This window comes from Leucoraja erinacea, chromosome 20 (assembly GCF_028641065.1).
Source record: "Leucoraja erinacea ecotype New England chromosome 20, Leri_hhj_1, whole genome shotgun sequence".
In the NCBI taxonomy this organism is placed as follows: Eukaryota; Metazoa; Chordata; class Chondrichthyes; order Rajiformes; family Rajidae; genus Leucoraja; species Leucoraja erinaceus.
The window spans coordinates 1,063,837-1,078,267 of NC_073396.1; the positions used below are offsets into that span (position 1 = coordinate 1,063,837).

The 14,431-nt window shown below is 43.5% G+C and overlaps 1 protein-coding gene across 1 annotated transcript in view; it reads right to left on the reverse strand.

Annotated features, from left to right (window-relative positions):
- Nucleotides 1-13,826, reverse strand: part of clcn7 (chloride channel 7) — a 44,024-nt gene extending 30,198 nt beyond the window's left edge. The window contains exons 1-8 of the mRNA XM_055650974.1: nt 13,670-13,826; nt 9,408-9,476; nt 9,029-9,100; nt 8,460-8,525; nt 3,953-4,085; nt 3,722-3,831; nt 2,815-2,895; nt 1,451-1,513 (exon numbers count right to left, since the gene is read on the reverse strand). Coding sequence (XP_055506949.1) covers nt 1,451-1,513; nt 2,815-2,895; nt 3,722-3,831; nt 3,953-4,085; nt 8,460-8,525; nt 9,029-9,100; nt 9,408-9,476; nt 13,670-13,795 — 720 coding nt within the window. The 5' untranslated portion in view covers nt 13,796-13,826. The remainder of the gene's footprint in view (nt 1-1,450; nt 1,514-2,814; nt 2,896-3,721; nt 3,832-3,952; nt 4,086-8,459; nt 8,526-9,028; nt 9,101-9,407; nt 9,477-13,669) is intronic.
- Between the last annotated feature and the right edge of the window lie 605 nt (nt 13,827-14,431).

Here is a 14,431-nt window from a genome sequence, read left to right on the forward strand (position 1 = left end):
GTCTAACAAGTTTAAATATGGCATCAAAAACATGTTTGACACTAAATAATGACATAGCACATGCAGTGAACATCTGCTACAAGTGTGGGCTGTCAAACATCTTCAACATTCTTAGCTTGTGACATTTCAAGAAATTTAAAACCAAATGTTACTTGAGGCCATAAAACAATGGGTCAAAAATACTGATGCCTCCCAGCTATAAATTACAGAAGCAAATAACTGCATCTTTGTTTATGTCAAAGGCTTGGAGAGATAGCAACTTCCACAGCCAAGACGTAGTAGGTACATGCAACATTTCTGATCTTCACTTACTTCATTTAATACAGGCTGCAGAAGGTTTGCGGTGAGCTAAGAATGTAAATCTTACCAACACATCCACTGCTAGGAATTATAATATGATGCACAAGTCAGGCCATCTGTAGTCCCTGCTTTCACTTCACATCTTGCAATAAAATAATGGGGTCACGGTAGTATTTGTGCTAATGCACGGTTCATGTCTAGCATGGGCCATTTTCATGCTGTACCATCCCGATTACTCGTGATGACTACGAATACACAATCTGCAACGCCATCACGTCTGATGTATCTTTGTGCACACATACAGTGCAAATAGATGGTGCAACATGCCTGCTGGATCAACCACTATATTCTTGCTCAGTTCCGCAACTTCTTTCTTCTCATTCCTGAACATTTTTTTGAAATTATTGCATAACCATCGCAAAAAGCAGTTCCTTAATTAAATCCACTTCATGAAGCCAGTAAAAGAAAATGTGCATAGAGGAAATACTGAGGAATCTGCACTCAGCACACGACTGAAACAATACTCTCCACTCACATGGTTATGCTAGTTCCCCATCACAGCAACTCTGGGACAAGATTAGTCAGAGACTATAACAAGATACTAGATCACATTGTGTAAGAAGGAACTGCAGATTCCGGTTTAAACCGAAGATAAGACACAAAAAGCTGGAGTAACTCCGCGGGACGGGCAGCATCACTGGAGAAAAGGAATGAGTGAAGTTTCGGGTCAGGCTGAAGAAGGGTCCCAACCCGAAACGTCACGTCACCCATTCCTTCTCTCCAGAGATGCTGCCTGTCCCACTGAGTTACTAAATCTCATTGCTGCATCAAACCAACACAAAAATGATAAATTGCTTTCTAACGAACAAAACTGCCCACATATTGGGTAAATATCACATGCTTTAACATCTAATTACATTATTTTACCGCAAAATACTAACGGTTAAACACATTATTTATTGGATGTAGGAAAGCATAAAAATTCAACTCTTGTTTCACACTTTAGTTTTTTTTTGCTGCCTCATAGTCTTATGATAAATATATTGTCTTCTCTAGTTTCAGATCCATGAGAACAGTGTTTGTGCAGTAGGGTTTTGTAAACACTAATTATCTGCTGCTCGCACAAGCAATTATCTCTGCGGCACCTTACCTTTCCAACGGCCAGCCCTCCAACAACTGAGAAGATAACACCGAGCACTTTGACCACCAGCGTCTGCAAGATAATAAGTACACCCATCATTCTACAGGCATACATATGTCCCTGTGAGGAGGGCAACAGAGTTCCACACCAGCATAACACAGGTTACACTAACTTTGGAAAGATTAATATAATCAACTCATATTTGGCATAAAGTTAGAATCAGAATTGGACATCGTACACTTGGAACAGCTATAAATTCAAGGACTTTTCAGTGACTTTCAAAGACCATAACAGCCCTGTGGACATTATCTAATTGAACAATGGTCCAATATGTCCATGCCGACAATTAAAAACTAATCTCAATGTTCTTACTCCCACTTAAAGGATTACCATAATTTCTTTGTGCAAGATGGAACCGCAGATGCTCGTTTAAACCGAAGAGAGACACAAAAAGCTGGAGCAACTCAGTATCTCTGGAGAGAAGGAATGAGTGACATTTTGGGTCAAGACCCTTCTTTGCCTTTGTGCTCAATGCTTACACGTTGAGAATCCCAAATATTACTGCATTTGATCCGATCATGTCTCTATTGGACCTTTGAAATTCAAGATCGGCGAATTTGATGATGGGGTTCACACTATGCCCGGCTACACAGTCATGAGTATAGAGTGAGTACAGCAGGGGGCTGAGCACGTAGCCTTGAGGTGCTCCCATGCTGATTGTTATCGAGGATGACATATTTCCACCAATACGGACAGAGTGTGGTCTGTGGATGAGGAAGTCGAGGATCCAATTGCAGAGGGATGCGCAGAGACCCAGATCCGTGAGCTTGGCAACCAGCTTGGAGGGGATGATGGTATTATCAAGTGCTCCTGCTCTACAATTCTCTATGAGCCCAAAGATCGATGATTCATTCCTTATCAAGTACACATGTACTTGGTCTGAAGAAGAGACTCGACCCAAAACGTCACCCATTCCTTCTCTCCGGAGATGCTGCCTGTCCGCTGAGTTACTCCAGCATTTAGTGTCCATCTTTGGTTTAAATCTACAGTTCCTTCCTACACACACAAATGTACCTGTACTTTGAAAGTCAACATCGATTTGATCACCGTTTCACATAATGCACAGGTTTTTTCCTCAGACCCCCAAATAACGTCTATGCTAATTATTTACCTAAAGTGGAATTATCCACATTTACTCTATAACCCTGTAGATGGGTAGCAACAAATAAAGGGAGACTTGATGGGGATAAGAGGGAAAAGAACATTGAGATTAAGTGTTTAATAGGAGGTATGGACAGGTTGGTCCAAGGAGTCTGTTCCGGCGATAGAATTCCATGACTTTAACTCTGCAACTTCATAAATATTTTGCCTACCTTCAGTCGAACCACATGAGGAACCTTTACTCCGTTTAGGTAACATTTGATCTGTGGAATTCCACTCCCAGATGCTGCAGGCTAAGTGAAACATAAAACAAGTATAATATAAAGATGGGTCAACTTCAAAATGGCGTTAAATTTTAACGCCTGACTGTGTTCAATCATATTTTGGCAGAGAACTTATTTAACAATGCCAAGTAGATCGATCAATAATTGAGACATGCAGGAGCTGATCATATTAATTAAGCCTACATGAGAAAACACTGGTGATGACACAAGAATGAAAGGCAGGTATTAGAGGATAGTAAATAAATAATTAGCACCAACGGTAAATATACTGTGAATGGCAAGATCCTTGAAAACAGTGGAATAAAAGAAAAAATCTAGAGCAATGACCAAGATCTTCAAAAGATAAGAGTGAAGAGAGAAAATGAATACAAAGGGCAAACTTATGGTAGGTTTTATGTACCACATATACAAAGTAAATGAAATGCTAATTTTCTCCAAGATGCAAAGCTGGCCATAGCTGGAATGCTACCAGCCACACAGGATGTTATCAGCAGGAATACTTTCTTTCATTCATTATAAAAGCACCAGCGCTCAAATTAAATGTACTACACAAATAAAGAGGACAGTATAATATAGCTACAGAGTTATAGAAATCCCATCACAAAATTAACCCTGTAAATGATTTCAGTAATGCTAACGTTTTAGTTTATAAGTAGCCATTTTAATCAGGTTTAATGTTCAAGAAAGAACTGCAGATGCTGGAAAAATCGAAGGTGGACAAAAATGCTGGAGAAACTCAGCGGGTGATGCTGCCTCATCCGCTGAGTTTGTCCGGCATTTTTGTCTACCTTTAATCAGGTTTAAAATTATTTAGGGAAACAAATTGCCTCGAGACCTCTATGAAAGCCACCAGGAAAGAGCCGATCATCACAAAAGCAGCGTTCAATGATGCCCAGAGTACAAGGGAAATGGATAATCCGCCACTCTCTGTAGATTTATCAATATCTGCATGTTTGTTAAGGAATGTCAATATAACTTCTGTGGAAAACATGAACACATTTTTAAAAAGCCAAGCGGATGAAGTCTGTAACAGTATTTTGCAACAAGCCATAATCACAAAGGATACTTTCTTTAATTATTTGGTACTTTTTATCAGCGAGTAATTCTACAACAATATCTATAATGCAGGCAATAAGGCCAGTGAAGATTCCAATAAGGCAACAAACAATCCATCTTTTGATTTCCAGTACATGAAAGCCCTGTGAGGAAGGGGAAAAAGAAAAAGCCTTAATTAGATTATCAATATTACAGTTGTGAGCAAACTACCACATGACACTGTGAAGGGTTTCTGTGAATGAATGCTGTAATTGGACCAAGCATAAGCTTATCACTTATCCATGGTCAACCACAAGAACTACAACATCAGCTAATCTTGATAACTAAATTAACAAATAGACCAGTTGTCAAAAGCAATACAAAATGTGTAGGAAGGAACTGCAGATGCTGGTTTACACCAAACGTACACACAAAATGCTGGAGTAACTCAGCGGGAGCCGGGGGAGAGGGAGATTTCTCTTTTGATGTCTCGTTTTCACACACCTTACCCTTCCTTATCTCTGTATCTCCTTCTGCCGACCCTCAGTCTGAAGAAGGGTCTCAACCCAAAACATCACCCATTCCTTCTGTCCAGAGATGCTGCCTGCCCCGCTCAGTTATTCCAGCATTTTGTGTCTATCTTCAGTGTCAAAAGCAGGATGAGTAAGTGAGACTTTCACATTTCCCCTAGCTTAAAAACTTTCTATTATTCAGTGGCCACTAATTTAAAAAGGAGTTTTGACCAGGCACGTCTAAAGTAATATTTGCCGAGATTATATTTATTTGATGTGTATTGATTGGACAGCAACAGCCCAGAGACCCATGGTAAGAATCTTGTGATTACTCCATTATACATCGATCATTCAGCACTGAATAATACTTTGATTTTTAATCAGATAGCTAATTGAGAAATCGATTAGCTAATGAGTAAAGCCATTGTTTTTATGTGTATGAAGGAACTGCAGGTGCTGGGATAAACGGAAGAAAGACACAAATACTGGAGTAACTTAGGCAGCATCGCTGGAGAGGAATGGGTGACGTTTCTGGTCAAGACCCTTCTTCAGACCGACATAGAAACATAGAAAATAGCTGCAGGAGGAGGCCATTTGGCCCTTCAAGCCAGCACCGCCATTCATTGTGATCTTGGCTGATCGTCCCCAATCAGTAACCCGTGCCTGCCTTCTCCCCATATCCCTTGATTCCACTAGACCCTAGAGCTCTATCTAACTGAGAGATGACATAGATAAGGAAGTGTGATGATGTGAAAACAGGGCAAAGGGAATGGGAAGGAAAATGTAGATCATTGTTAGCTTGGAGAAGCTAACAACAAATCAGATAGATTTTAAATGTAGTCGGAGACAGGAAAACTGGTCGGAGAACTGGGAATGGGGGGGATGGAGAGGGGAGAAAGCAAGGGTTACTTGAAGTTTGAGAAAGTCAATGTTTTTATTGTGTTTATGTGTGGTTCAGCATTTATACCAATCATGCTTCACTTATTGTTTATATGATTTAACTTTAAATCCCTCAGATCTCACTTTCCTGGTGCTGCAATGCAGTCTACCTTCCAAAGAACTTGCACTGTATTTTGGATCCTATATCAACAGGTTGCAGCTTAGATATAAAAACCACAGTAAAATGCTTCACTAGAAGAGTTTTATAAAGTACTGGATCGAGTCGCACCCGTTGGGTCCGTTCCCCCAACGCAATATTCTACCACTCGCCCATAGCCCCAACTGTGCAGGCGTGGCTGAGGGGTTCCCGCTGTGAAGCAAGAGACCCCCATTGTGACGCGAGTCGTGGCAACCCTCCCCCAACTGCGCCTCGCCATCTCTCTTCCTACCCCTATTCTCCTCCATTCCCCCTCATCCCCCCCCAGCACTCCCTCCCCCTCCTTCATCCTCCCTTTCCCCTGTCCTCCTCCCCCTTCTCCTACCCTGTCATTCTCTCCCTCCCTCCATAACTCCATCCTGGAGCATCCTGGAGCCGGGGAGGAGGGCTTGAGGCGGGGGATGTCGGGGGGGCGAACGTCCTGGAGCCGGGGGAGGGGGAGAGGGCTTGAGGCGGGGGCTGTGGGGGAGGAAGCGTCCAGGAGTCGGGGTAGGGGAAGGCCGAGGGTACCTGGCGCGGCCTCTCTCCGCCCCCAGTCCCAGCCCCAGCCTGGGGGGCAGAAATTAAAATAGAAGGAAACTTACCCGTGGAGTCGTCGGGTCGCCATTGTGACGGGGAAAAAAGATGGCGGTCTGAAATTGTGGAAAGGCCGCGCTGAGGACCCGTGGGGTGGCCTTTGTGACCCCTGTCAAGTAAAGGCGGCACGTGGGGACGGGGCAAGTGGGGGCGCTGTTTTTTAAAATATTTTAAACATCAATAATGTAAAATATACCATCAATTTGATCGAAACTTGTTTAATTTACATCACAGGACAACGGTGAGTAAGGTGGGCCAAAAATTGTATATCGTGTACCATTTTTGCGCCAATACAAACCAGGCAAACAAACGGACAAACAAACAAGACAAGAGTTTTAGTAATAAAGAGATTTAAAGGTCATGCACTATCGCCAACATTTGGGAAGCCATTATACTGGATAGATTTCTCACATTTCCAAACAGAGTGGTTTATACTCAAGTAAAACAAGCCACAGTTATGGTCTCTTTGCAAATGTTCTAATCTCAAATCAAGAGTCAAGAGAGTTTTATTGTCATATGTCCCGGACGGAACAATGAAATTCTTACTTACTGCAGCGCAACAGAATATGTGAATATGTAAACATTGTATATAATGGGAAACAAAAAGAAAAAGTTCAATAAATAACAAATATAGTGCAAACAACAAATGATAATATAGTCTTTTGCAGTTCAGAGTTCATAGCTTATTCGTTGTGTTTAATAGCCTGATGGCTATGGGGAAGAAGCTGTTCCTGAACCTGGACTAATATATGCCTTCAGACTAATTAGGTCATAAGTGATAGGAGCAGCATTAGCCATTCGGCCTATCAAGTCTACTCCTCCATTCAATAGTGGGTGATCTATCTCTCCCTCCGAACCCATTCACTTGCCTTCTCCCCATAACCCCTGACACTCGTGCTAATCAAGAATCTGTCTATCCATGCCTTAAAAATACCAATTGACGGCCTCCACAGCCTTCTGTGGCAAAGAATTCTACACTCACCACTCTCTCACAAAATAAATTCCTCCTCATCTCCTTTTTAAAAGAACGTCCTTTAATTCTAAGGCTATGACCTCTAGTCCTAGACTCTCCCACCAATGGAAACATCCTCTCCACATCCACTCTATCCAAGCCTTTCAATATTCGATAAGTTTAAATGAGGTACCCCCTCGTCCTTCTAAACTCCAGTGAGTACAGGTCCAGTGCCGTCAAACGCTCATCATAGGTTAACCCACTCATTCCTGCGATAATTGAACCAAGAGTCAGTCCCAAGAACTCCCTGACTTTGCTCCTTTGCACTGACCCACACTTTAGCCATCACTTGATGGATTTCATCAGTGGTGCAGTATATCAGGTTTGGATATGTAAAGTGGTTGATTAATTACTGAACCTGGAAACACAAGAGACTGTGGATACTGAAACCTGGAGCAACAAGCAACCCGCTGGAGGAAGTCTGTGAGTCAGGCAGCAACTGTTGGGGGGAAATGGACGGTTAGATCGAGTTTAGGTGATAGGCCACGACCAAAAATCAAGTGTCCATTTCCCTCCACAGAAACTGCCTGACACACCGACTCCCTCCAGCAGTTTGTTTTGTTGCTGACGACTTAAACTGTTTAGGGAAACCTAAAAATGCCTGACAACTACTGGTAAAAATAATCAGACAGTGAGATCGAAACACTCCTTCACAGCTACAGTCTCATTCTCACTGTGACCCTAATCTAGTCTTCCGCATACCATCTGAGTATCGAGAGAAAACTGTGTTCATCAATGAAACTTAGAAACATTGAAAATAGGTGCAGGAGTAGGCCATTCGGCCCTTCAAGCCAGCACCGCCATTCACTATGATCATGGCTAATCATCCAAAATCAGTCTGCTTTCTCCCCATATCTCTTGACTGCATTAGCCCCAAGAGCTAAATCTAACTCTCTCTTGAAAGCATCCAGTAAATTGGTCTCCACTGCCTTCTGAGGCAGAGAATTCCACAGATTCACAACTCTCTGGGTGAAAAAGTTTTCCCTCATCTCAGTTCTAAATGGCCGACCCCTCATTCTTAAACTGTGTCCCCTGGTTCTGGACTTTCCCCAACATCTGGAACATTTTCCTGCATCTAGCCTGTCCAATCCCTTATGAATGTTACATGTTTCTATAAGATCCCCTCTCACCCTTCTAAATTCCAGTGAAAGTTGAGCTAGTCACAAAAAATGGGATTCAAAAGCAGAAACATTACAGCAAAGGATCAGAAAGGTAGACTGACACAAGCATAAACACACATGAGCAGCAATGGTAAACCCAGTAGAAGAGAAACCCTTTAATTTTGTCCGAATTAGAATCTGTATTTTTGAAACAAATGATTAGATTTCACAGGAGTACTTACTATTTTGCTTATCCTTCTTTCTTCTTCCATAAACAATTGATTTTCACTGTTGTCATAGTCAAGGCTCTTAAATAAAAACAAATTTAAAATAAATCAAAGCCATACAGCTCACAAACATGATATGACAAGACATAGTAACATAGAAAATAGGTGCAGGAGGAGGCCATTTGGCCCTTCGAGCCAGCACCACCATTCATTGTGATCATGGCTGATCGTCCCCTATCAATAACCCGTGCCTGCCTTCTCCCCATAACCCTCGACTCCACTAATAGAAACATAGAAAATAGGTGCAGGAGGCCATTCGGCCCTTCGAGCCAGCACCACCAAATGTTTCTTGTTATACAAGGCAAAATATGTCATAATTTGAAATGTGCATATTATGAAGAGCAGATACTTTGTCCTTGTCTTAATGTTGAACACCTTACATTTTGTGGCTATTACTGCAGGTTTATTCCAGTGCAGGTGAAGGTATGCTATAGTACAAAATAACCCTTTTATCATTTACTCTGAACTAACAGGAGCATCAACTTAACATGAAAGTATATAAGACAACAAGCAGTGGCCATTACCTCATACTTAAGTGAAAGCAGCTTTTCTGTACGTGGAATTTCCTTGGGCACACCAGCAGCTGAAACTCCATCCTAAGGAAAAGTTGCACAAAAACAACTGAGAAAACATACTTTGATCCAGGATGTAATATAGATTTGTTTTACTTCAAAGTTCACCAACGAATAAAAAAGAGACTGACAACAATGATCACACCCAGATATTTCATTCCCACAAAACAGAGTTTCAATAATTGTGGAACAAAGGACTGCGACTCAGAAATAGGCTCTACTTATCAAATCGCAACCTTAAAAATCAGTTGTATATATGTAAATATATGTTGTATTAAAGATTCACTGCAAATATCTATTTCATTGTAAATGAAAACAAATGGTAAATTACCTGCTCGTGTGTTGGATCATCATCATCTAGATTCACTGTGATCAGCCTCTGAATCCGAAAAAAGTTGGTCTACAAAAATAAATCAAATAAAAATCGTCCATGCTATTTTAGAAGAGGAGCATGGTTTATATAAAAGGCGGGTGATAACAGAAAACACAATTTTTCAAAAAATGCACGTCAGACAATGATATGGGGAAAGTATTGCAGTTTCCTTATTCTGTATATAGTGCATTCAGAAAGTATTCAGACCCCTTCACTTTTTCCACATTTTGTTATGTTACAGCCTTATTTTTAAATGGATTAAATTCTATTTTTTTTTAATCATAAATCTACACATAATACACCAGAATAAAGAAGTGAAAACAGGTGTTTAGAAATTTTTGCAAAGCAATTAAAAAAAACCGGAAATATCACATTTACATAAGTATTCAGAGCCTTTGCTATGACACTCAAAATTGAGCTTAGGTTCATCCTGTTTCCATTGATTATCCTCGAGATGTTTGTACAACTTGATTGGAGTCCACCAGTGGTAAATTAAATTGAATTGGAAAGGCACACACCTGTCTATATAAGGTCCCACAGTTGACAGTGCATGTCAGAGCAAATACCAAGCCATGAAGAAATTGTCCAGAGACATGATTGTGTTGAGACACAGATCTGGGGAAGGGTATAAAACAATTTCTGCAGCATTGCAGGTTCCGAAGAGCACAGTGGCTTCCGTCATTCTTAAATGGAAGAACTTTGGAACCACCAGGACTCTTCACAGATCTGGCTGCCCGGCCAAACTGAGCAATCGGGGGAGAAGGGCCTTGGTCAGGGAGGTGACCAAGAACCCGATGATCATTCTGACAGAGCTACAGAGTTCCTCTGTGGAGAAGGGAGAACCTTTCAGAAGGACAACTCTATCTGCAGCACTCCACCAATCGGGCCTTTATGGTAGAGTGGCAAGACGGAAGCCACTCCTCAGTAAAAGGCCCATGACAGCCCGCTTGGAGTTTGCTAAAAGGCACCTAAAGGACTCTCAGACCATGAGAAACAAGATTCTCTGGTCTGATGAGCCTGTATGCCAAATGTCACATCTGGAGGAAACCAGGCACTGCTCATCACCTGGCCAATACCATACCTGCAGTGAAGCATGGTGGTGGCAGCATCATGCTGTGGGGATGTTTTTCAGCGGCAGGAACTGTGAGACTAGTCGCGATCGAGGGAAAGATGAATGGAGCAAAGTACAGAGAGATCCTTGATGAAACGTGCTCCAGAGCGTTCTGGACCTCAGACTGGGGCGGAGGTTCACCTTCCAACAGGACAACGACACCAAGCACACAGTCAAGACAACGCAGGAGTGGCTTCATGCCAAATCTGTGAATGTCCTTGAGTGGCCCAGCCAGAGCCTGGACCTGAACCCGAATGAACATCTCTGGAGGGACCTGAAAATAGTTTTGCATTGACGCTCCCCATCCAACCTGACAGAGCTTGAGAGGATCTGCAGAGAAGAATGGGAGAAATTACCCAAATACAGGTGTGCCAAGCTTGTAGCGTCATACCCAAGACGAGGCTATAATCGCTGCCAAAGTACTGAGTAAAAGGTCTGAATACTTGAGTAAATGTGATATTTCAGTTATTTATTTTTAATTACTTTGGAAATATTTCTAAACGCCCGTTTGTGCTTTTTTATTATGGGGTATTGTGTGTAGATTCATTAAAAAAAAAAAATTAAAGAATTTAATCCATTTTAGAATAGGGTTGTAATGTAACAAAATGTGGAAAAAGAAAGGGTCTGTATGCTTTCTAAATGCACTGTAGATAACCACTTTAGGAGGCACAGTTAAGATGTGTATCTAAAAACAAAACACTAGAAATACTCATGAGTGCAGTTTTTATCTATTGTACTGATGATAGGTCAACAACATGAAATGTGAACTCAGTTTTTCTCTTCACGGATACTTTCCAACCTGCTGTTTTATTCAGTTCTTTCACGTTTTCAGCATCAATCGATATCCGGTTTCAGTTGGGGTTAGCGTAGCTCACAGCCAAAAGTCAGAAAATAATCGGTAGTTATCCCAATAACTTAGATTTCATAGTCGGCAGCAACCAAACTGTGCTCACTATTATTCAGCTGCTCACAGATATTACTGCAAACTATTACACACAAAAAAGTTGGAATCAGGGACCTATAAACAAGATTGGCAACAGCAATCAAACCTTACTTAGCCTTAATGAGAACTGAAGATCCTTAATGAGGTGAGGAATACAATACAATTTCAGAAAACAGTTGTTTTTTTGCTCAGTCGAAATCTGAAAATCTCTCCCAAAGGGTTTGAAAAGTTATGAATAATTTTGTTGTGGGGAAAAAAAGGAATGACAGGTGGAAAAAGTTGGTCATAAGTTAGAATGGATCTATTCCCCTCCTGATTTAAACAACCTCCATAAGATCATCCCACAGCCTCCTGTGCTCCAAGGAATAAAGTCCTAGCCTGCCCAATAAATTCTTATAAATATCTCCATAATCTAGTTTGGATTCCATGTAATTTAATTTGTTTGCAATTGCTTCTGGCCTTTATTAATGACATTAAAAGCAACATAAAGGATATTATCACCTAATTCTAGGCAACACATGATAGAACATGAGCTTCAATGTGTTCTCTACTTTTACAAATTCTCTGTGCTGGAGTTCTGGCAATTTTTGTCTAACTGCATCTTGTGATATCTTTGACTCAAAACATCTGTGATCTTTGATCTATGGGTGCATACAAATAATTCAGACATTGGTCATAATGAAATGCAACTAGACTGCAATATTGTCTCCTTTTAGTTTCATCTTTGCATACAAAGGTTTTCTGTTTGAACGTATTCTATCATCATAGTAAGTTCTCTTAATTTCTACGGAATTGTTTATAAATGCGATTCCTTGTTTAGCTCGTGAAATGTCTAATGGCCATAATTCTTATGCACATTATCATACCAAGTGTTTCAAAGACATCTAGCCTCATGGTTCTTAGTCATGCATTCTTGTTTATCACAATGCTCATATCTGATAACTTTGTTAACCAGTCTCCACAAAGTTGACTTGAGGTTTTATTTTTAGCATGTTATTTACGACTAGTAGAATGAATTATCTCTAACAGATTACGATTATATTTAAGGTACACAAAAAAATGCGGGAGAAACTCAGCGGGTTTTAAATGTTCTGAGGTTTTCAAATTTACACGCATTTCCCTACAGGGTGTTGTCATTTCTCCAGCTTACAAAGAAATCCTCCCAACTGCCCATGCAAGTCAAAGGATTTTGAGGAACTAAAAATGTTACTAAAAATAACAGTAGAAATTAAATTTGCTGCCAAGGAGTTCTTCTGCTTTTATTTTCCTGGCATTTGAGAAATGCACTCCTGTGAATCGGAAGATGCTGTTTTGCAACCATGAGCTCAATTCACAGCTTGCTTACAAAAAGTGAAGAGAGGAGAAATTAAACTTGCACAAGAATGGTCGGGCACCAGAGTGGGGGGGGGGGGGGGGGGGGGGGGGGGGGGAGAGAGGGGGGGGGAAGGGGGAGAGGGGAGGGAATGGGGGAGAGAGTGATGGAGAGGGGTGGATGGAGGAGGGAGAGATGGGCGGTGGTGGGGGGGGGAGGGGGAGGGGGGGAATGGGGAGAGTGATGGAGAGGGGTGGATGGAGGAGGGGAGAGATGGGGGGGGGGGGGAGAGGGGGGGGGAGGGAGGGGGGGGGGGGGGGGGGGGGGGGGAGGGGGGGGATGGGGGGGGTGGGAGAGGGGGGGGGGGGGGGGGAGGGAGGGAATGGGGGAGAGTGATGGAGAGGGGCGGATGGATGGAGGGAGAGATGGGCGGTGAGGGAGGGAGGGAGGGGGGGGGGGGAGAGAGTGATGGATGGAGGAGGAGGGAGAGATGGGGGAGAGGGAGGGAGGGGAATGGGGAGAGAGTGATGGAGAGGGGGTGGATGGATGGAGGGAGGGAGAGATGGAGGGGGAGGGAATGGGGGAGGGAGATGGAGAGGGGTGGATGGAGGAGGGAGAGATGGGCGGTGAGGGAGGGAGGGAGGGAATGGGGAGAGAGTGATGGATGGAGGAGGAGGGAGAGAAAGACAATGATAGAGAGCATAAGCAGAGAGAGGAGCGGGGACGTTGATGAGATCACCAGCCCTGGGCCAGCGCCCCTTCGGCCCCTCCACCCCTGTCCGCGCCACTGTTCTCCCCCGCTGCCCTGTCGGGCCATTAGTGCCGGGGCCGCTGTGTGTCCGTCACCCACCTACCTGTGTGTGCGCGGCGGTGGGGGAGCCGTTGATCAGCGGCGTGGTCTCCCCGGGCCGCGGCTCCTCGTCCTTGCCGGCCCACGAAACTTTCTTGGTCACGTTCGCCATCTTGCCGCGGCCGCTCATGTGACCCGCGCCGGGGACAGTGCGTCAGCGCGTCAGCGCGTCAGTCCGTGCGTCAGCGACGTGGAACGCGGTAACGCCAACGCCGTAACGTGGTAACGCGGTAACGCCAACGCCGTAACGTGGTAACGCGGTAACGCCAACGCCGTAACGTGGTAACGTGGTAACGCCAACGCCGTAACGTGGCAACGCGGTAACGCCAACGCCGTAACGTGGTAACGCGGTAACGCCAACGCCGTAACGTGGCAACGTGGTAACGCCAACGCCGTAACGTGGCAACGCGGTAACGCCAACGCCGTAACGTGGTAACGCCAACGCCGTAACGTAGTAACGCCAACGTCGCAACGTGGTAACGCCAACGCCGTAACGTGGCAACGTGGCAACGCCAACTCCATAACGTGGAACGTGGTAACGCCAACGTCGCAACGTGGCAACGCCAACGCCGTAACGTGGCAACGTGGTAACGCCAACGCCGTAACGTGGCAACGTGGTAACGCTTGATGTTGTGTATCTGGGCCCATGTGCAGGCAATGCTGCTGCAAGATTCTCATTGTACCTGCCTGCACCTCACTGTACTTGTCCAGCTGGCAATTAAACAAAGATAGACACAGAAAGCTGGAGTAACTCAGCGGGACAGGC